At 40.3% G+C, this 23,525-nt stretch overlaps 1 protein-coding gene across 1 annotated transcript in view; it reads left to right on the plus strand.

Annotated features, from left to right (window-relative positions):
• The first annotated feature begins 19,117 nt into the window (after positions 1–19,117).
• Itprid1 (ITPR interacting domain containing 1) overlaps positions 19,118–23,525 on the plus strand; it is a 106,063-nt gene continuing 101,655 nt past the window's right edge. Inside the window, exons 1-3 of the mRNA XM_050155514.1 lie at positions 19,118–19,280; positions 20,834–20,882; positions 21,246–21,289. Coding sequence (XP_050011471.1) covers positions 19,118–19,280; positions 20,834–20,882; positions 21,246–21,289 — 256 coding nt within the window. The remainder of the gene's footprint in view (positions 19,281–20,833; positions 20,883–21,245; positions 21,290–23,525) is intronic.

Genomic DNA, 23,525 nt, shown 5'->3' on the forward strand with positions numbered 1-23,525 from the left:
GGCAGTTTCATAGAAATAGTAAGACAACAGAGCCATTGTATCGTTGCCCACACTCTTCCTCACAGCCCTAGATTTGTGACTAATAACTCTTGTCATTTGTATTTTCTGCTACTATTTTTTTCTTGTAGAGAGAAAAGGAGATGGAATGAATCACCGTGGGTTTTCATTTTGAACTTGACCATGACTTTTGGCAAGCAGATCATTCTGGGCTCTCACAAAGATCATCTTTTAAATAGGAGCAGATAGCAACCGGGGTCACTTTGGTCACCAGGATTTTTCCATCTTAGTGTTGGTGAAGACAGGAAAACAGAAAGTACCAAGATCTCCATCCACATTCTCAGAGAAACCACAGCAAGCTCCAAGCCTGCTTCTCTGCTGATCTGCTGCAGTAAGTCTTACAAACTGTGTTTTCCCAGTCTGTGGGGAGATGGTAGAGCTCCGTTCTTGTTTCCTCTCAGTTGGAATGAGAGGGCCGCTTGAGCTTGTTCTGAGATTCCTTACCTACCTGCAGCTGTGGGACTGGGTGACTCCCAGGAATAAAGCCATTGGCAGCAGGTAAAATGATCTAGTTGTCAGGGAGTCAGGCCTGCACGCCTTCATGCCCACTGCTTGGTGGCCACTATTAACATAGGAAGGTCTAATGCTCTAGGTTCGAATGTATTAAGTCCTATCCCTTAGTCACTCAATACTGTTTCTAGCAATGTGTTCAAGGAGTGTTGCCGAAATGATGCTGTCTTCTTTTGGTAGCTCTTCTTTGCTTATTGGATTTTTTTTTCACTGAATCTTCATTTTTAACCAATCGATGAATTCGTTAAAAATGAAGAATGAGTTTAACGTACTAAAGCCATGTGGAATGTGTGTGGGTGCTCTGCATAGGCATGGGCATGTGCACACAGCATGCTATGGAAGTGAAAATCTTGACAGAGTAGAGAATGTTCCTTCAGGCCAGGTTTACCAGATAAAATAACAGAGTCTTAGGTAATTTGACTCTTAGATTCACAACTTTTAGTTGATTGTTTGATTTGTTGAAATCTGTCCAAAATAATTCACTAAGGCTGTAAATTGTGTGGTTTGGGGTTCTGATTGTTTGTTTTCCACCTGAACTTCAAATGTAACTGACTACTCTGTGTTTAGTGTTGAACCAGGCACCTTGATTAAAAGAAAAGAACTGAAGAAGGCGGTGGGGGATAAGTGAACATAGACATCTCATTATAAAATTTTTATTGAATTTATCATTGCCTTAGTACCATACACAGGAAAGGATTTCATACTAGTATTCAAATATTATGATGGGAAGCAAACATCAAAGCGATCGGAACAGTTCAGAGTTGAATGATTCTTGCCTCACTATGTTGACATGAACCCTTTCTTTTTGGCAGTTTTCAAACAATCCTGATGTTTGAAACATCTCTGCTCTCTGCATTCACCTCTTGGCTGCCCCATGTAGCCAGTTACCCCTCAGAACAGTCTCCTCGAGGACTCTAAAGAGCCAAAGGGAGTGGGGCACAGATAGATTTTGCATATCCAAGAAAACTTAGGAAACACTGTCCAAAATACCAGAACAAGGTTAAAGTACATTGGGAATTCTTCTAAGTTCACTAGTCAGAAGGTTGTCCAGATATATTGTGAAAGTAGCTCAAACAAGTTAATGTGCATTTAGAAAAAAAAACAATAGACAGAAAATTAGCATCTTATTTGCCAATACAGAATACTTTCTGTATGTCTCCCATGGACAGCCCAGCATCTCTGTGACTTGACCATGGGAGACATTAGGAAGTGTGGCTGGAGGTTACAGGAAGTTTTGCTAACTGTTGGAGCTGTAGTGAGAGAGAAAAGGAACTAGGGATAATAAGAAATGTAGAGAGATGGAGAGAAGAGAGAGGGAGAGAAGGGAGGAAAAAAGGGAAGATGGGAAAAAGGGGGGATAGAGAAATGGGGGAAGGGGGAGAAAGAGGGAGGGAAGGCAGGAGGGAGAGGGAGAGGGAGAGAGAGAGAGAAACAGAGAGAGAGAGAGAGAGAGAGAGAGAGAGAGAGAGACAGAGAGAGAGACAGATGGAGAGAGAAGACACACACACAGAGAAAGAGAGAGAGAGACAGACAGACAGGCAGACAGGCAGACAGACAGACAGACTATGGGCAGTGTTTTGTGGATATTATCCATTAGGCTTTATTGCAGACATTATGAATTGGCCTCTTTAAGGAAAACATACATGAAAAGAGAGTGTGACTCTTCCTTCAGCCAAGCTTGGGCTTCAAATGTTTATGTGGCTTGTCCTATTTTCATCTCCAGTCTGAAACATCCTTTATTCTATTGCAGAAATAATTCTCCTGCCTCTGTATTTGGCTATTATTCTGCCTCTTACCCAACATGTGCCTTGGAAAGTTTGAGACAGTTTCTCTTATTTGTCCTGCCCTATCAAGAGTCTTCCAACAGATTCTGCATGACTGAGCATAGGGAAACTGTGTGGTTCTCCTGAGCTTTCCCCAGTCATAGACTGTCTTAGTTAGTGCTATTGTTGCTATGATACAACACCGTGACCAAAGCAATGTGGGGAGGAAAACGTTTATTTGACCTAGACTTCTACATCACTCTGTTCATCACTGAAAAAAGTTAGAACAGGATCTCAAAAAGGGCAGGAAACTTGTGGTAGAGGCCATAAATGGGAGTTGCTTACTGGCTTGCTCTTCATGGGTTGCTCAACCTTATAGAACCCAGTACCACCAACCCAGGGGATTCTATGCCCACAATGGACTGCACACTCCCATATCAATCATTAATGAAGAACTTGTCCTACAGGCTTGTCTACAGCCCTATCTCATGAAGACATTTTCTTAATTGACGTTTCCTCCTCTCAGATGACTTTAGCATGTGTCAAAGCAACATAAAACTATACAACACAGCCTCCTACTTAGGGCAGTATGGGGAATGTTTCCTTGAGGCTTTTATTTGTAGCCAAGACTACAGCAGATCCAAACTTCTGGGCTACTAGGAGAGCTGATCTTTTAACTTGCATAGGAAACACCCACAAAGCAGAGAGAGGAGCTCTTCTTCATCACTCTGTGCACATTTATCCTGTTTGCCTCTACTCTGGTTGATTATCTTTGTATTTTATGCAACTTCTTTGCTGTAGCATCTTGCTATTCACAAACATTTATATTTTGATATAGCCAAATTTAACCATCTTTGGCTCTAACTGGGTTTTCATTTTTATCTTGATTAATCAGGGCTCTTCTACTCTAAGTTGTAAAAATACTTTCCTGTGTTTCTCATAGGCTTGTTCATCTGTCTGTTTGTTGCCTCTTACCTTATGATTTCACCTGGAATTTATTTTGGTCAACTGTATGGAGTAGGAATTTAAATAGCTATTTGCTCCTGAATGAATAGTTTCTTATTCCAAGAGAGCTTACTAAATCGTTTGTTTTTAACATTAACCTGATATTTCTTATTTATAATTTTCAATTAATTCTGAATTGGTGTTTGATTGCTTACTGATAACTTGCCATCCGGGGAGGAATTAAAAACATTCATTCTCTCGATTGAGAGTGCTACTCGGGGAAGAAGGAAGCAAAGGCCTGGCTGACTGGCTTTCCTGACAATTAACTCAAGAACACGGCCACTCTCCTTTCCCTTTTCCTTCTTCTCCTCCCAGAAACTGTTGAGATCACCTTCATCTTTGTCCTATTGAAATTGGACTTTTTTTCACTCAAACTCAAGTAAAATTGTCCTTGAGTTTCCTTCTGAATCCATTTTAGCTTTTTCTTTTTATAGTTGTGTATGTGTGTGTTTGAATATGATGTGGTTGCTCATGTCCGTGGAGATGCACATGTGTGTATGGGCGTGCACATGTACTTATGGGTGTGCACATGTTTTATGGGTATGCACATGTACTTATGGGTGTGCACATGGGTGTGGATGCCAGAGGACAACCTCAGCTGCTACTCCTCAGCTTCTTCCCATCTTCTTTTGGACATAGGATCTTTTAGGAAATCAGAATTCATCAAGAAGATGAGGCTGGTAGGCAAGTCAGTCACAGATATCTGCCTGTTTTGACCTATCCAAGGCTGGGAGTACAAGTGTCTGTACTACTTCACCTAGTTTTTTTTTAATATTAAAATATGGGTTTCTGGGATCAAACTCATGTCATTGTCCTTGCCAGGGAAGCAAGTGAATTATCACTCCAAAACCTGAGTCTACTTCTAATTTTTTCATCTACAAGACTAAGAACATCAAAGAGGGACCTTGTTTTGCAGTGAAATATGATGCTCTGATTACAAATATGTGTTGAACTATCTTTTCCCCCCAAAGCTATATGTTTATTAAATATATTATTTGTATTTATCTGTTTTTCTACTTAATCTATCAGTCCTCAGAAAGTTGCATTAGAAGTTTATTTAGAATATGATTTGCAGTCCTAATTTCTACTTTATGACCTCTTCTGTTTTATGTTTCCAGAAGCTATATACTAGGCACAAGTGTTCATAATTTATCTTTCTGTAATATGAATACAGTCACAGGCTACAAATGACACATTGACCAAATGGAGATCATGTATGCCAGTGACCCACAAAATGACATGGTGCTGATGTCATGGCTCTGGTAGTTTGCATGTGTACACTCTACATTGTTCACACCTTGGCGAAAGCCACCTAGTGAAGTCTTACTAAGATGCTCTCTGTTGCTATGCAACACATAATTATGTCTTATAAGGTGATGTATGTATCTGGCAAGCTAATATCTTTTACCTGGAGCTCAATTTTGTTTTAAATTAGTATTGACATAGCTGTTTTTACAAAGCATTTCTCTGGGGTATACATTCTTCATTTTAGCTTTCCACTATTGTTGCTTTTTTCCTTAAGTCTTTCTCCTCTATGTACCACCAGAACATCTCATCAGAGTTTGTCTATTGTTTCCTATGAAAATGAAACACAGTTGTATTTTCACAGAGATGTAGGTGACCCCAGTTTGAGTTTCATGTCTCTGTAACTGCCTTTCCTGACTCCACTGAACATTAACTGTTGTTTCTAAGTGTTGACCTTTCTTCATTTTAGTTTTAATCTTCAAATGGCTGAAATAAGCAAATGTAATCTTCATTTTTCCAGCAGTTAACCTTCAACTTTTTAACTTTATTTTCATTTATTCTTTGTGTCTTTCTCATTGTGTCTCCACATCATGCCTCCTGATCTCACCCATCCACCCCAATAAAATAAAATTTAAGACAAGAAAGGGGGAAAGGAAGGGAGAATCTCATCATGGAAGCTGCGGTGTGATACAATGAGTCACACTGTAAACCCTTTCATCCATAGATTTTTTTTTTTACATGTAGATGTTCATCCCAAGGAACCCTTGGTCTGGTTTGAGGCAACTAGTTTTTGCTACATCATCAATGCTGGGCCCTTACTTCTGATATTCCTCCTGGACATCCATTGCTGCTTTGTGTCATGGAGATCTTACAGCCCTGAGTCCACAGGACCGACCTCTACTCCTTACTCCCCACCCCTGTGCTCCGGAAGATCAGAGATGGGTGGAAGTTGGAATGGACCAACAAGTAACCCTTATTCTGAGCCTGGGTAGACACAGGGTTGGTCAGCCTGACAGCTCTTTCCTGTCTTCACCACCAGGGTGCGCTCTCCAGCATTGCCCTGTCTAATTCACCACCTGCAGCAATGAGCAAGGGTGGGGCCACTTCTCCACATTCCTGTCCTCAGAATAAGTTATCCCACACCTGTACCTTCAGGGCCAGCTCTACTGTGTTGCCCAGGCTAGGTGTAGAGTCCACTTGCCCACGTGCCGCAGCTGATGAGGGCCAGGAAGAGTTCTGCTCTGATGACCTCAGGACCAGCTCTCTAACCTGCCTCGGGCTTTTCTGGGTGACATGGGGGGAGGGTGGTAACCTCTCCCCCACCCATGCCGATAGATGAGCAATGGGGACAGGTCTCCCATGCTCATTACTTCGGGGCTGGCTCACCTACACCTTCGTCAACAGGCGAGGTGCAGGGCCTGCTATTCCGGGTGTTGCAGCTGATGGGGGAGGGAAAGCTCTCCCACTCTTATGACATCAGGGACAGCTCTCCCACCTGCCTCCGGTGTTAGTGGACATAGTGTGGGGGAATCTCTTCCCAACCCATGCCCCATATGGCAGATGAGGGGTGGGTTAGGCCTCCTCACTCATGTTCTCAGGGTTGGCTCACCTGTGCTATTGCCAACAGAGTCAGCTCCGCCATGCTGCCCAGACGAGGTGCAGGATCTGCTTTCCCTAGTGTTGTGTACATAGGTCAGCTGCTTTGCCAGTTGGAGGCGGTAAGGGCAAGAAAGGAGGGCATCTTTTCCTCACGCCTCCACCACACTGCAGACAAGGAGGCAGTACCAGCCATGTTCCTCTTGTACCCTCAGGACTGCCTCACCTATGCCCCTGACTACAGCGTCAACTCTACTGAGCTGCACATGCCTGTTCTCCTGATGGCTGCAGCTAGGGGGCTGAATCAGGTTTCCCACTTGAGGAGTGAGGGGAGGTGGCCATCTCTCCCTCATCCACGTTTCCACAGGAGAGAGGGGCTTGTCCTGCTCTCCCATCCTAGGCCCTCAGGGCCCGCTTCCCCAGGTCCCTGCAAACTGGATCAGCTCTCTTGTGCTGCCCAGATGAGGTATAGGACCCCCCCCCCTCTCCTGAGTGCTTCAGCTGGGGAGGAGCAGCGCCGACTTTGGACAGCCCTAGCCTCTCTGCCTTCATCAGGGTCAAGGAGGAAGTCCTGACACTTGGCAGCAGCTCAGAGCCAGGGCATCTCCACCAGCCATTCCTCACTGCCCGTGCCTCTTCAAACCCGCCTTTCTCAGGGGAGCAGAGAACATTGTAGAGCTTAATAAAATCAATTTTAAAAAACTGCTTCTCTCCCACACACCTGACTCATTATGCCTCTGACTAACCTATTTCTAAACATACTGTGTCCATTCTTATCTCTATCAGTCACTATTCTCAAATTCCAAGATTCATGATAAAACATTGAGTACTACCAGTGATCCTCACATTAAGAACTTGTTTGATAATAAGAACATTTTTGCCATACATTTGAAAAGTTACATAAAACAAAAATGAAGTTTTAGAAAAACCCATCTTTTGAAAACTGATAAACTTATAGGAAATCTGAACTGTACTCGAACCATGACTGGAATCCAGACAAGCATGGTGGTTCATCACTGTAAACCCAACATTTGAACACAGAGGCATTAGGATTGAGAATTTGAAGCCAGATTGAGCTACGTATTGGATCTTGCCTCAACAATAAATAAGTTAATAGAAAAAACCTGCAATTTTAAGCCTCTACAGGTAATTGTGTCCTCACTGGTAAATGCAAACTTTTAAGAAATAATTCAATACTTCTAATCCCAAACAATTTTCTAGGCTCACACATCTTACTACTGAAATTTATCAAGGATTTTATAAGAAAAAAATACTGACCCATCACCCACATTAATAAGAAAATTAAAAACCCAAGCAAAATACTAGCAAAATAAATTTAACGGGTATATAAATTGACACTACATCATGACCTAGTTGATTTTTTAGGGTCAAAAAATTCATAAAACATTCAAAAAACAGCAAATGCAATTTATTGCACTGACAACATACAATAGAGATATGTTATGGTGGAAAAATAATTTGACACAAATGAACATTATCTTACAACATTTTACAAACGTATCATACTAAGAACAAAATGCTTAAGCCAGGGTTGAATAATGTCTTTGAGGTTTGACAGCCAAAGTATCTTATTAAAGATAAAATGTAAAAGCTTCCCTCATGTACCGTGTATAAGGGATCATGCGAAGCTATTCAAACTGCTTTAGTTTATAAAACAACTCTTCCTCCATTCTTTGCCAAGATACCCTGCTTGTTCTATATCCCAAATGACTCAGAATCACATTTAATGCCACCCGCTGAGGACTCTTATACCAGCCAAAACCATGTCTAATAGCTGTATCTTCTTTACCACTTTACACAGACCGAGTAACACATTGACAAATATGTTGTCAGTACTTTTGGCTTCTCTTTCTGAGCTGTCTATGAACACTTAGTTAATTTTCTATCTAACCATTTCTCTGCTATTTTGCTGTTTAAAGTCGACAACAGTCAGAAAAATCTTACTTGAATTTTTTGTTAGAGATGAATGATTAAACCATGGGTCATCAAGAATATTGGGAATGGGGACATATTAGTTACAGAAGGCTTCCGACGAACACTTATGAAAACTCTGGGCAATGCACAAGGATTTCAATCAGAACAGGTGTAACTAGAACTCGCTATTACCGCTGTTTTCCTTTGCTTTTAATGAGTTTCTGTAGCTGAGGTGGTAAAGATCTATCTAGTCATAAACCAGGATAAACAACAAGCCTACACTTAAGATTGCTTCTATAAAATGAGTGATGGTGATTTTTAGGACAGAATTTACAAGTTGGAAAGCACCTTAAGGTTACCCAAATCGTTCTGTCGTCTTGGAGGTATCAATAACACACTAGCGACCTATTTCTGAATGAGTGAAATTTCTCTAGGGCATGCTTTGTTTGCTGAATATAATCATTAAAGGAGAAGATGGTGATGCTTTTACAGTCTCTTATAATCATTTACCAGGAATAAGATCTCATTCCATCTCTTATTTCTTTGATATTCAGTAGTTATGGTCAAGATGAGGAAAAAAGATGTTGGTATATTGATGGCGGAAGAATGAAGGAGGTTGCCTCTTCAAATGATGCAGGTAGAAAAGGAACTTAGACAAAAGTGCATTCTTAGTTTTTAATCTTTTCTAATTACCATCTATTTCTTTGAGGTTTTGTTGTTGTTACTGTTTTGGTTTTGGTGGTTTACCTGTGTGTCCCTTTTCATTTATATCAACATAATAGTTACTACAGGTTTGAAATACGATACAATTCTCCTTGTGAAATAATATATTGTTTTAAACTTGAGATGTATTCAATTCATGATTTTAGAGTGAATTACTTGACTAGATACTGTATATAGATTATTTTAATTTATATGTATCATATTTAATGTACATACTCTATTTTTAAAGTCAATTTAGCCTCCCAACTAAATATAAAAGGTAGAGTTCACATCCTCTATTTATAGCTCTCCTCGTTGTCAACATCCCTCAAAAGGGAAGCATATTTTTGCAATTAAAAAGCCATATTGAGGAAACATCATCACCCAAAATCCCCAGTTTGTGTTATTACTCATGCCCTGTGTTTGTCATCTGTGTTTGGCATGAGTATATGCATAACACCATTTACAAAACATTTTTTATTACACAGAGTCATTTCACTACACTAAAGTATCCTCTGTGCTTTGCCTGTTCACTGTTCCTCTGCCCTAATGCTTAAAGTTTGTCGCTATTTTTTCTGAATTCATAGTTTTCCTCCTCCTAAATTTCTTCCTCATACATTTAGTTTTGGGCAGTATGTGACTTTGCAGACTGGTTTCTCCATTCACCTCCTGTTGTGGAGCATTAAAGACATGTTATATTTGTTTAGGCTGTGGAATATTTATTTAATGATGTAAAGATGTGCTATATTCTTTTATGTTGCATTTGTTTAACTCTGTGAAGCTGTGTTACTTTGTCTTCCTAAAACACCTGATTGGTCTAATTAAGAGCTGAATGGTCAATAGCAAGGCAGGAGAAAGGATGGGTGGGGCTGGCAGAGAGAATAAATAGGAGAAATTTGGGGAGGAAGAAGGATCAGCAAGCAAAAGGAGGAGAGGAGGACTCCAGGGGCCAGCCACCCAGCTACACAGCCAGACACAGAATAAAAGTAAAGAAAAGATATACCAAAATAGAGTAAGGTAAAATCCCAGAGGCAAAAGATAGACAGGATAATTTAAGTTAGGAAAATCTGGCTAGAAATAAACCAAACTAAGGCCAGGCATTCATAAGTAATAATAAGCCTCCGTGTGTATTAATTTGAAAGCTGGGTGGCATGCACCCAAAGAGCCAAAACAAAAACAAAAAATGAAAAAACAACTACAACCTTTAAAGGAACCCTCTGTTTTTAGCCCAAGTTTTGTCAGTTATAAAAAGGTGCCATAAACACCCATGTGAAAGCTTTGTATGAATATAAGTTTCCAACTCTGTGTGGTAAACAACAGCAGTGTGATTGCTAGGTCATATGTAATAAACTGTGAAGCTGTCTTTCAAAGTGGTTACAGTAGTTCTTACTTCTGCCTGCAGTGAACGAGAATTCGTGATGGGCTACATCCTTGCCTATTCTCGGTCCTATGAGTGTTCTGAAGTGCTAGGAGCACTCTATTCAGTGTGCCAATGGATATCTGGTGTGTATTTCTTTGACAGCATATGGCATGAGCCATCTTTTTATATGTATATTTATCATCTGTGTACCTTCCCTGGTATCCTGAAGTCTTAAGGTCTTTTGGTCACTTTTTTATTCTACTTGTTTAGATATAATGGTTCAATGGTGTTGCCCATTATGATAGTCTTTTATCAGATAATGTTTTTGCACATATTTTCTCCTGGTCTATCTTGTTTTCTTTCTCTTGGCAATGTCTTTTACATACAAAATACAGAGTTTTAACAATACCTAGCTTATAACTTCTTTTTTTTCATAAACTGCTTTTAGTGCCATTTAAACATTTTTCTATATTATTTTTTGATTGTTTTTGTTTTGCACATGCCATTTAGCTTCTGGTTCATGTTGACTTTATTCTTTTTCTGCATGGTGAAAGCTGTGTCCAGATTCATTGTTTTACACATGAACTTTTAATCATTCTGGTGCCCTTTCCTCCTTCCAGCTCAGTAGGAACTACTTCTAAACCCTTGTTTTGTCCTATCACCAATTTCACTTCTCGTACAGCATTGGAAAAGGATGCAGGAAGAGGGATACTTGCCTCATTCCTGATCTTGGTGAGCCATCTAGAAATTTCTCACTAAGTATGATGCTAATTGCATGTTTTTGTAGAGATTATATGTGAGGTTGGGGATTCCTACTTGACCATCGTATTTTAAAGACAGCAGAAAAGGTACATGCAAGGGACGTGTGATAGAGGCAAACTGAAGGGTCACTTAAGTACCATAACCACCAGCTAAGATGCTTCCTGATTTGTTAACACCAAAGAACATACGTTAATCACAAAGCCACTTTTTAACATCCCATATATTCTACTGTTGATAAGTATTTCAGAGTCTGTGTCTGGGAAGTATTGCTATTTGTCTCTTATTATTCAAGGGCCAGAATCAAAATATCTCCTTTCTAAGAATCCTGATGTATTTATAAATGAATGGATTTCTTTTATAGCATTTGGAAAATGATCGTGTGTCTCTGTTAGTATGTATATCCTTCTACATCTCTCACTATAGTTAATTGGCATAATTTCTTATAATCAACTCTAAGCTTCTTAATTTTTTTCTTGTACATAGTAGACACTCTAATATTTAATCAAATTAAATTGGTAAATGTCATTATTGAATTCATTTACTTATAATGGCTTACGTTTACAATGCACTTTATGAATAATTTCTGGTGTGTGATACATTGTCTGACATTATAGGTATTATAAAGATGAATAGGTCACCATTTTCACTTACTAATAATGCAGATTCCAAGGTCAGATGCACTCACTGTTTCCTTCATTAAACAACTACAATCACATGTATCCTGGACTAAGCACCATGGATACAGAAGGGATTTCATGGGTTTTACATTTAGTTAGTTCATTTATGTGATGGGAGAGACATTCATGAGGTGAACTCTTACACTTGAGTCTGGTGAGCTCTGTTAGGGTTTTTCACAAGTTGTTGTGAAAACACTGGAGGAGAAAAATGCTCACAAGCAAGTTCTAGTTTAGCACAATGAGACAGTGTCTGCGGAAGAGAAGGGCTCTGCTTGCAGCAAGTCCTGTACCAACATGATTAGAGTAGAGCATGTTGATAAAACTTAGTTCTCCTCTTTCAGAGTTTGATGCGCTAGAAGGAACTTAGATTACAGAAATGGCGGACTAGAAAATGAGCCATGTGAGCATCACACATGTTCCCTCATGCTTTCTTTCCCTCTTGGCAGACGAAGGCAAAGCCAATGTAAAGAAGACAGAGCAACCAAGGGAAAGGAAAGGAAAAGGCAGTCATTGAGGAAGAAAAAAAAGCTTGAAAGTTAGGACGTGGTTAGAACAGTGATAACGTGGGTGAATTAGTAGGTCTGATGTCACCAGGCCTGAAGTTCTTGCAGGTCTCTAGGAGGCAGTGTTTGTGGTCTTTCAACTACTAATCTCATGCTCATTTTCACTGGCAAACGATGACTCCAAGTTCAGGGAGCCTGGCATTAGGTTCCAGCTGGGGAATAAATGCCTTGTCTTTAAATCCAGCTCACTCCTAAATGGCAAGAGTGAGCAACCTTCACATATTTCATGGTGGGAGGAAGCCACCCACAGAATAAGTCATCACAGACTGCCTGTTCCTCTCAGCAGAGTGTTGATGGAACACACTCTTCCCCAGAATCTGCCTCTACTCTCCTGAATCATTTGGAAGTCTTTACCAGTGTTTGTGGGACTTCGATACTTGGATAAGAAGTGAGAGCAGAAGGGGATTCCTGGCTTGACTTTGTTGCTCGAGATTTTGAATCTTCCAAACTTATGAGTACTAGGAACAATGGCTTATTCTTCTTGTTCATGTAATTTTGTTGAAAATAATTTTAAAATATTTTCACTGTGAGCACCATTAGCCTCATATTAAATAGTCTGTGTGGAAAATGGAAATAGAATAATTAAATTACAGAATTATCTCATCTCATCTCATTCAATTCCTCCCTATTATGTGAAAAGAAGCTACATTCCAAGAAACTTGAAACTACATGTCTAGTGTCCTACAGCCAATTGATAGCTATTTGTTGATTAATTTAAACTGGAAACTACATGCTTTTCATTTCCCTGGTGATGGATTACAATCTTTCCTTTGCTCATTAGCTGTTGAGAGACTAATAGGAAAAGTGAGAAGAAACTATTAAGATAGTTTTAAACCATATTTTAGATAGTACTTACTATGATAGGAATACTGCTTGTATGTGTCTACATATAAATAATATATAATCACATTAATTTTCTAATTCATATCTATAATGCATTACTTCTTGATGATTTGAACCATTCCTAGCAAATGTATAGTAGTGACATCTTTTCTAGCCTTCCTTATTTTAACCAGCTCTGTTTTGATTTGTTCAGTTGTTTCTGGTATTTATTTACACAGCTGCTCATTTAGCAAACACATATTGAGTATCTTACCTATGCCAATATGATAACAAAGATATCTGCCGTGTATAAACTCGCAGAATGATTAAGTTGGGTAAGTTGAAGGATAAACACAGACTTACCAAGCAAAACCAATACTTTAATAGTAATTTACAATGAGTTAAGGGTAACTGTGAAACAAACATAGATACATTTATATAGGAAGAGGTTGTAGGCAGAAGAGAGAAGTGAACACTGAATACTGAGGCATAGAAACTCAAATTTTAGAATCTGGGAACATGGAATCAAACTTGAGAAAGATTGCTTTACACTAAATAGGAAGAAATTCTGGAAATGTCATTATTATGAATGCAATTAAAATGTGTTTTTATTAAGACAAATGTATAAGTACAGCTTCCAGAGATTCTAAAATGGTAAAAAAAAAAGGAGAGAAAATTAAGCCCTAATAATATATTCATCTACATATGGAAGGTGTGAATGGTGTGTGGACAGGGTTCTCTTACTAGACCCAAGAAAGACTAAAAGTTCTGTTTGATAGCAGTGGAAGTGGATGTTCAAGCTATGTGGTAAGGGTGTTCCTTTATTTTAGGATTAAATTTGAGAGATGGAAGGGATATAAGAACCAAGGAAGGCTTGTAGGTTCTTGAACTGAGCAGGTATGCTAAGGGAATGCAATTGGTTAAGATGCAGAATGTTAAAAGAGGATAATATGAAACCAAGGAAACAATGAAGAATTCACACTGTGGCATATCCTAAGTTTTCTATAAATATCCATGTGGAAATGTCAAGTAAATGGGAACACTCTGATAGGAAGTTTAGAGAATGGACAAGATTTGGAAATTTGAGTTTGGGAATCGTCATCATTGTTCTATAAAACCAAGGTGAAGTTGAATTCAGATTTGGAAGGGTAGGTGGAGGATTATTTTAAGGTGGATCATATGATAGTATGTTTCAAAGTGGATAGAATGACCCAACAAGAAGGATAAAGATGGTGTCCTAGGAAATACTGAATAGAAGCAACAGAAGATTTTTTGACTTGTGTAGAAGGAGCTGTGGGCAGGCCTGATTTTCGTCCTGACCAGCTCCCTGTAGATGGAGCGGCGGGTCACTTCCCACCACCCAGGAGGGCTCCTGGCCACCGGCTAGCTTTACCCAAAACAACAACATGGAAACTGTATTATTTTAAACACTGCCTGGCCCATTAGCTCTAGCCCCTTACTGGCTAATTCTCACATCTTGATTAACCCATTTCTAATAATCTGTGTAGCACCATGAGGTGGTAGCTTACTGGGAAAGATTCAGCATGTCTGACCTGGTGGCTGGCTCCATGGCAGTCTGACCCAGAGAGGAGAGGCATGGTGATTGCCCTCACTTCCCTTCTTCCCAGCATTCTGTTCTGTCTACTCCACCTACCTATGTTCTGACTTATCAGGCCAAGCAGTTTCTTTATTAATTAACCAATGAAAGCAAAAGATAGACAGATGACCTTCCCACATCAGACTTGGGATGTGGGAGGCCATTTTCTGATTAATAAATTATGACCATGGGAATTAAGTAAAAAGAAAGATTACTGAAAGTGAAAGCATAATGGACAAGGCTTACAGGGACAAACAAAATGGAGTGTCGTCTACATTGATAATAAATCTTGCAGAAAGATGACAAGAAAGCCCTTCTATTATTGGTAGTGAGTGAGGGTGAATACAGTGGGTATCTATGACTCCATAGTTGGATGACATGTGCAGAAAAAGCCAGAGCACCGAGCAGCAAAGCAAGCACAAAATAAATTTATACCACCCCCAAATATGTAGATCAGATTTTTTGGTAGGAAGAGCAGAAAGTCCTGGCTTGAGAGGCTGACAAAGGAAAGAACATCTAGGTTGCAGCTGGATAAGGGACATGGAAAGCTATTCAGTGCTGAGGTTGGCATACAGAAAACACAAGTCCTTGGGATTAGGGGAGTCCAGAAAGTATAGAAGATGGGTGAGATAAGCAATGGCACTCCCTTGAATGTCACTTGGGGGCACAATGGGATGATGCACATTCTCTCCTTCTCTTAATGTTTCAGCTTCTCAAGAGTTACAGTCTTAGTTTTGTTATTGAAGTGAATAATTTTGAGAGTTTTATTAATAATCTTTTTGAGAGCATGAGCCTAGACGTTTCTTTTATAGACTTCTGTGGGCATTGCCAGAGCTGGAAAGAGACATCGGGTAGTCTACAAGTAACCTTTTCATAAGAGCTACTGCTCTTAGGGGAGTCAGTGTATGAGAGAGGAGAGGAAAGAAAGGAAGTGTGGATAACAGGAAGATCTTATGAAGGGATGAAGAACTGTTCTGATAATGAGTATGAGAAAAAAACTCAAGGAGGTGGTTAAAGAAAACCCCATGGACGCAAATTATATCAGAGTTATTCTTCCTTTATGAATCTAGATCATTACCCACAGGACCTATTAAGAAGGGGTGACCAAAGCTAGAAACTGCAGCCTGTTCTCATGAGATCAAGTACATATTTGAAGAAATTTCAAGACCCTGCTGAAAAGGTCTAGCATGCCCCAGGGACTCCACATCCCCACAATTGTAGAAACTCTGTAATCTCACAACTCCAGATATTTTTGTTATCCAGATTGAGTGATTTCAAGCCAATAAAAGTCCTCCACAAACTAAGAGTGCCAAATACATTTTTCTACCTGAAGAACTCTTGTACCGATTGGTAAAATTATTAGTCTTAAATGTCAACTTTATACAACACAGAACACCTGGGAACAGAGCCTTGCTTGAGTACTTGTCTTTATCATATTTGTCTGTGAGCATGTCCTGAGGGTGATTCTCTTTATTTTATGATATAGAGGGAAGCAGCATTCTGGGTAGCACTTCCCCTAGGCAGCAGGTCCTGAACTATATAGGATAGGGAAAAGCTGGGTATAAGCAGTATCTACTCATTTGTTTCTCCCTGATCCTAACTACGTTAACATCCCCTCAATGATGGTCTATATCCTAGAATTGTAAGAGAAAATACAAACCCTTTCTTCCACTATGTTGCATTTTTTTGGTCAGGATATTTTATCACAGCAGTGGGAATTGTATAAGCTGGGGTTTATAATGGTGTGATTAAATGACATAAGCAAATGCAGTTTGAGAATGAAAGGGCTTAGCAGAAACTCTAACAGAACAAGAACTCAAAGGCAGGAATTCACGCAAGGGCTATGTGATGTAGGAGGGTCATCTGTCTATGTGTTACTTTCATTGGTTAATAAAGAAACTATAGCTATGGAGGAGTGTTGCTTAGTGACTTGCTCCTCACAGCTTCCTCTGCCTGCTTTCTTATAGAACCCAGGTCCAGCAGTGCAAGGATGGCACCACCCACATGGGCTGGGCCCTCCTCATTAGTCATTAATTTAAAAAATATCCCCCATAAACTTTTCCTTAGGCAAATTTGGTGGGGGACTTTTTCTCAATTGATGTTTCCATTTCCCAAATGATTCAAGATTATGTCAAGTTGACATAAAATTAGCCAGCACAACACAAAAACTAGAACAACTGGTGATTTGTTTCCTTCACAGGAAAATGATGAAAAAAAGAAAGAAAGAAAGAAAGAAAGAAAGAAAGAAAGAAAGAAAGAAAGAAAGAAAGAAAAAGATAAGGAAGAGTTGCCAAACCTGCAGTAGTTTTGAATAGATTTAATAGATTTCCCATTAATCTTCCCTATGAAGTATTTATTTTACAACTATTCCAGATGTGAGGGAATGTGGTATAAGAAAAGTTTGAGAATTCTTTTCAAGTTCAGAAGACCACAGGGCTGAGATGAAAGTCAGGGCCATCTTACCTATCATAAGAACTACAGACCGTGATTGGGTGAGACAGGTGGTTCCGTGGGTAAAGGCAACTTGCTACCTAGCTTGATGACCTGGGTTCCACCCTCAGAACTCAGAGGATGGAAGGAGAGGACCTCTGAACTCTATTTTTTCCCCATGGCTTGTAGATATACACAAAATAAATAAATAAATTCAAAATAAAAGCTAATCAAACAAGACAGCCAGCAAGAATGTTGTCCAACTACCTGGAGGTTTCTTTCTCAAGATCATTTGCCCTGCCCCATATGTTTCTCTGGAGTTGATTGCATAACACAGCCCTCTTGGCAAAGCCTGTGGTGGCTGTCACTGCATGAGGTTTCATGTTTCCTGACATTGCTATGGGCTGATGTGAAAGGGAACAGTAGGGTTGAGGTTGCTCAATCTAAAGAAATCTCAAGTAGAATCACTGTGTGAAACAAATTGTTTTCTCATTTTGAATGTCTTCAACATTCTGAAAATGTGGTAATGTTCTGGTACATTCATGTTTCCTTTTTTCAACTTATTAGCTTTTGTTTGTACAAAGTAAAGATTTGGTACATATAGTTTTGCACCTTTAAAAAATAAACATGATGTAAACAACCATCCACATTAGAGGGTCTCTTTATAGACACAGTATTCAGTGACATGACCATTACAATATAAGGGTGTAGGGAGAGAAATGACGGATGCTTCAGGTTCTGGGGACAACAGAATCCAGGTTTAAGCTTCCTCCTACAGTCAACTGAAGCTGGCCAGGACTGGGATTCAAATGTGCCTGGAAACAAAGTGATTCCCTAGGGGAGGCAGCAGAGCTTGGGCAGCACAGCATCTGCCTTGGCTGCCATGGGATAATTCAAGGCTATCATTCAGTTGGTTTATGTCCTTATCTAAAGAGGTGCTCTGAGGGTCCAGTGAACAGATGTCAAAGATGGTGATTCAAACAGCACTTGGTTACTAACTAGAAGGTGCCCATTATGGCGGACTGAACAAGAGACTTCCTTTACCAACAAGTCCCTGACCCCTACCTCTAGCAAGGATTCCACTTTCTTTAATTAGGGATGTTTTCCATAATTTCTAGGAAGTGCAAGCAATAGGGCAGAGAGCCAGCCTTTATAGGCTCAGTGAAGCTGGGGACTGAGGTAGAATTTGCTGTTATATGGTGGAAGCTTGGGACATAAGACTAAAATGCAACAATTCTTCCAGGGCTTCCCCCCCCCCCCAAACAGTGGCTTGATTGACATGTAACATCCCAGCTCAGAACACAGACAGCTGCCTGGTAGCTCCTCCCCCTCCATGCAGAATCTCCACTATACCTAGAGACACCCCTCCAGCTGAGACCAAGAAAGGGATCGTGTTATTCTAGCGTCCTTCTTCTGTGACACATCTGCTGTTAAAACATTCTGATCCTCCAATGAGTGTCCCATCTCAGGATATCCTTGGGCAGACTTTTGGAATTTTACTTCTTGTGAAGTTCTGCATTGTCACAGATGTTGCTCTGATCTTCACTCATGCCCATAGGATGCAAGATGCTGCAAAAGACACTTCCTTCAGTGGAGGAGTCAAGACATGTGTGAAGCCAAATAACTATGATTTTAATGCCAACTGTGGTGGGGGGTACGTTATGACAATGACTCAGGCAGAAAGGGTGGGTTTGAACCTGAATTTTGCTATCTTAGATTTACATATTTTTTTAACACCTATTATGTGCTCATAGCTCGAAGACTAGCCTGATGCAAGTAAAGTTGGTGTCAAAGTTCAATTACTCTGTGCTCTATCCACATCTTCAGAACACAATGTTGAACCCATCATTGTGGATTTAACCTTGTGACAAGCAATGCCAAGTTAATTCCCAGCATGGCTGCCCATAGTGGAGAAACTCTTCTGCCCAAATCAGGAGGAATTGTGCTTGGGTATGTGAGCCTTTCTCATGAGACTTGGATGACTCCATTGCTTCTCATAATCTGCCCTCTGCCTAGTCCAAACCTCAGCTCTGCACTCATTGTCACTGATTTGCCTGTCTGTATGCTTTCAGTCAGGTTGCAGAATCTCCCTCATGATGATGGAGAAGCTACAAGGTTCTGACACTCACAGAGCAGGTCTGGAAAAGAGCAAGAGAGAGATCTTAAGGCATACCAAGAGAGCATGGACACCTATGGATGGGCATCCACTTCCTGGCTCTGAGGAGGAAAGCACAATGGTCGCCATGCATGTGCAAGGTAAGAGGGGCTCTCTGGGCATCTAGAAAATGTCCAGTCATGGGTTGATGAGGGATATGAGGTTTTTGGTTGGGGCAAGTGACTTCTAAGGACTTGAACTTGGCATTAAAGAAACAAGTGTTCCTGATACAATACCAAGCAGTTCTATGAAATGGACACATCTGACTGCCCCCCTCCATGGACCTCAGCACAATTAGATCAAATAAGGGATAATAAACACAGCTTCCTTTCTATTCAAACACCTTTATGCTAAACCCCAGAATTCTGAAGATGCATCCAGTCTGGAAGCATAAATCTTCTTCCTACTGTTCCTCTTTCTGCTCTGCTTCTCCCTCTCCTCTTCTTCTTCTTCTTCTTCTTCTTCTTCTTCTTCTTCTTCTTCTTCTTCTTCTTCTTCTTCTTCTTCTTCTTCTTCTTCTTCTTCTTCTTCTTCTTCTTCTTCTTCGCACCACATGCATGTAAGGGAGACAGAGAGATAAAGAGGTGGTCTCTCACTGACCCTGGAGCAGTACAATTCAGCTGCACAGGCTGCCAGAGCGCTCAAGAGATCTGCATCCTACTAGGGCAGTCATGTCTCTTTTGTGGGGGCTGGGGTATCCAAATGCAGCTCCTTTTGTTTGCTCAAAAAGCACTTGACCCGCAACCCATCTTCCCAGCTCCAAACGAAAAAACTGTATCAGAAAACAATTTTATTGCATGATTTTAGGGATCTTGCATGAGGCACTGATGATCATTTTAATAATGTACAAAAATAAATAAGAAAGCATTCGCATTCTATCCATCCATGGTACTACAAATGAACACTACCCAGAATCTCCCAGGATTACTGGCTATCTGTTCTGGTTCACCTGATACCCTATGTGAGCATCATTCAAATATTTTATGGACAAAGTCAGACTGAGCCCAAGGTCAGGTGGTAGCCAACAGGAGCTGGAGCAAATGTCTCTCAGGAGCAGCTCCCTTCATCTTTCCTTTCTCATTTCCTATTTTTGAGCCGGCACTAAAGATCCACCTTAAAAGGCTATGCCTTTCTAGCAAAGTTGCCTTTGGAAATCCTGGGAGTCTACTGCAATTTGTCCCTGGAATGAATGCAAATCTGGTTTCTAACCTGGCAGAGAACTCCTTGCAAATAAACATTGCTGGCTAGCTGCCTTAGGTAAATGTTGGGATTTAATAAGGAAAGGTTCCGTGGTGATTTAGAAGCAACAAGAGAGAAACAAAAGTCCCATACGCTTTTCTACCCATTGAATTCACACCAGGTGATTTTCCAGCCATTCTGACATCTCTCACCTTCATTGATTCATTTAGCTAATCCTTAACATTTTGTTTCTTTTTTCTTAAGTTATAGTCTTTTGGCAAGTTTACATCCATTCTTGGAAGAGGCTGATTATGGAAAACAGGAGGTTGTGCCTTTAGGGGGAAAAATGAATATGCTTGCATGAACACGTGACTGACTATGTAGGAAACAGAGCTGCTGAGTGTGGCCGATGATAGAGTGGGTCACTGTCGCGGGTTTGCTTTGACTAACAGATATGTTTCTTTTGCCTTTACAGACAATTCCAAGCAGGAAAGTATCCAGCAGTGGCTGGACTCTGGATACTTGTAAGTGCTGCTTTATTTCACTTTAGCCTCTGTGTGCGCCTTATACATTTCTCTTGCAAAGTTCCATGGAAATAATGTGGGTTAACCCTCCCTGGGATGGGCTGCCAGCCAGAGATTACCAGGGTGGGGGAAGTCTGGATTTTCATATTAACTGGGTACTTGAAGGATTACTATAGTACTGCAAAAACTGTATGCCAGTTTAGAAGTGCAAAAGTAGAAAGAATGCTATTTGGAGCCGACTGTGCCTCCGGTTTCACAGGTCCTCTCAATGAAAATCTAAGTCTGATTTTCTGTTCCGTTTAATTACAAAAGCAACTTGGTAATAATTTGTTTGGGCTCACGATGCTTTTGCTTCTTTTATAGTGTCTCTGTAAATGAAAACTTCCAGCAAGCCATCAACCATTCTGGTAAGGCAAGAAAACCCAGAGCAGCTGCTCTTTGTAGAACTGAGGTAGTATTTGTGTGAAAAACACCCCTGCTAATAGGCCTTCCTCAAGGTAGGCATAGAAGAGACTTTCAGAAATAAGTTGATCTTCTCATTTGATTTTCTAAGATCAGGACTCAGAAAGCACAGCCATGTCCTCAGCAGCAGGGAGTGGGCTGAAACTGTATCCTTTCTGCCATCAAACACTCAGATGGCAGCAGGAAACTCTCAGGGGCTACGCAGACATTTTCAATAATGTAATTATAATAACAAAATTTCTTAATTATTCATAATATACTATAGTTTTATTTCTAAACCTATTTCCTCTCTGGTATTTTGGTATCAAAATTGTATTTCCCTCTCTTCTCTAGTCATAGATTTGTCCTAGAGATCAACAAATGACTAAATCCGAAACCAAACAGCACAAATATTTCTGAGACAAAAATGTATCAGACTGTCTCCCTAGGATTTGATATAACGTTATTAAAATAATGAGTACAGGTTTCATGGATTCCATCTTCATTGAAGGAAAATACCAGCCTTCATGGGCTCTAAGATTCCTCCATTATAAAATGTGCTTGTCTCATAAGTTTCTCTCAGATGACCAGATGAAATCTGTGACTAGCCATGAAAACGACATTGACACCAAGATTAGATCATAGGCGTTAAAGCAGATAGCATTCTGGGATTGAGCAAATGCTGGAGAACATGTCCAAATATGATGCCAACTAGGAATAGAATGATTAAAAAGAAATCTGTTGGTCTTACAGCAAGTTTTACCTTGCTTCTCTTAATCGTTCCACATCCTCTACCGTATCTTCAATTAAGATTGACTACTACCTGCCAAGCAATTTAAATTGGGGCATTTTACTTTAAAATTTTGAACTAGAACCAAATTTGCTTGCTTTATATTTTAAATTTCTTTTTTATTCTTTGACGGTTTCATCACACATGTAATGAATTTTAGTCATTGTCACCTCCTATTACTTCCTGTTGTCCACAGTCTCTCATCTTGTCATTTCCCTTTTCTTCCCAGAAAGGTCCCTCCTATTTGTATGCCATGTGTGTCTCTACTGAGTTTAATTAGGGTTGCTCACAGGAGCATGGGTGAAAAGTTGTTTACCGGATCATATCCAACCAATCAGTGACTGCATGACAGAAGAAAGTGTCCTTCCTTAAGTACCATTATGTGTCCACAATCCCTCAGGGAGAGTGAGACCTCATGAGCCCTTTCCTCTTCCATAATAAAATATTGACAGGCCCACTCTTGTGCAAGTCTTTCTAACTACAGGGGGTTCACTGAAGACAATGCCGTATCATTCTAAGAGAAGTCTTTTCACAGCGTACCTCGCCACACTCTGGCCTTCCACTCTTCCCATCCTTCTTCCTAGAGAGCCTCAGAGAGAACGCTGTGGATGACCCACTTGGCGCTAAGCACTAAGCTTCTCTTTTCTCTCCACACTGACTAGTTAGATGTTTCTGAGCTTGCTGCTGTTGGCTGTAACAGACACTTCTCTGAAGACAAGAGAACACTAACCTATGTGTAGCAACACGAAGGTTTAGAAGGCAGTTCGATCACATTTCATTTAAAATGCTTTATTTTTAACATAAAGCTTCTATGATGTCAAAATTTCTGAACATTTTTCCAATAAATTAAACATGACAACCTCTCTATCCATATTAATTCTGACTCAAGGAAGAGATGACAACATAGGTAGGTGCATCTCACAGCATAGACCTGTCTTTGACTCTTGCTCATGACAGGTGGAGAGGCCTTCAGTCATACTGTATTAAATAATTCACTTCCTGGAAAATACAATTCGTAGCCTGGTCTCATCAGAGCCAAGCTGGTGAACTACAAAGGCACAGACATGAGGAAAGCAGGGTCTCTGTGTGGTCCTGAGATCAGAGGGGCACAGCTTCTATTTGGCAACCCCTTCATGGTCAGCAAGGCTTTTAACAACAGAAAAGCTTCCTACCTGTGAGTTGAGCCTTCTGCTTTCCACGGTCCTTCTCACTGATCGTATTTTGAACTGAGTAAGCCATGTGAGAATAGAGCTGGTCTCATTTTTGTGTTGCAGGTGATGGGTCTGAATTGTCAAACGCCATGATTTTGGGTCTCAGAAGGGTAGATGCAGCCATAAAGATGGACTTGGAACCTCCCATGAGCCTTTCTGTATGTGCATAAAGATGCTCAGACCTTTTGGGAAGTCCAGAGC

This window comes from Alexandromys fortis, unplaced genomic scaffold, assembly GCF_014885135.2.
Source record: "Alexandromys fortis isolate MF-2015 unplaced genomic scaffold, M_Fortis_MF-2015_v1.1 scaffold_93, whole genome shotgun sequence".
Classification (NCBI taxonomy): domain Eukaryota; kingdom Metazoa; phylum Chordata; class Mammalia; order Rodentia; family Cricetidae; genus Alexandromys; species Alexandromys fortis.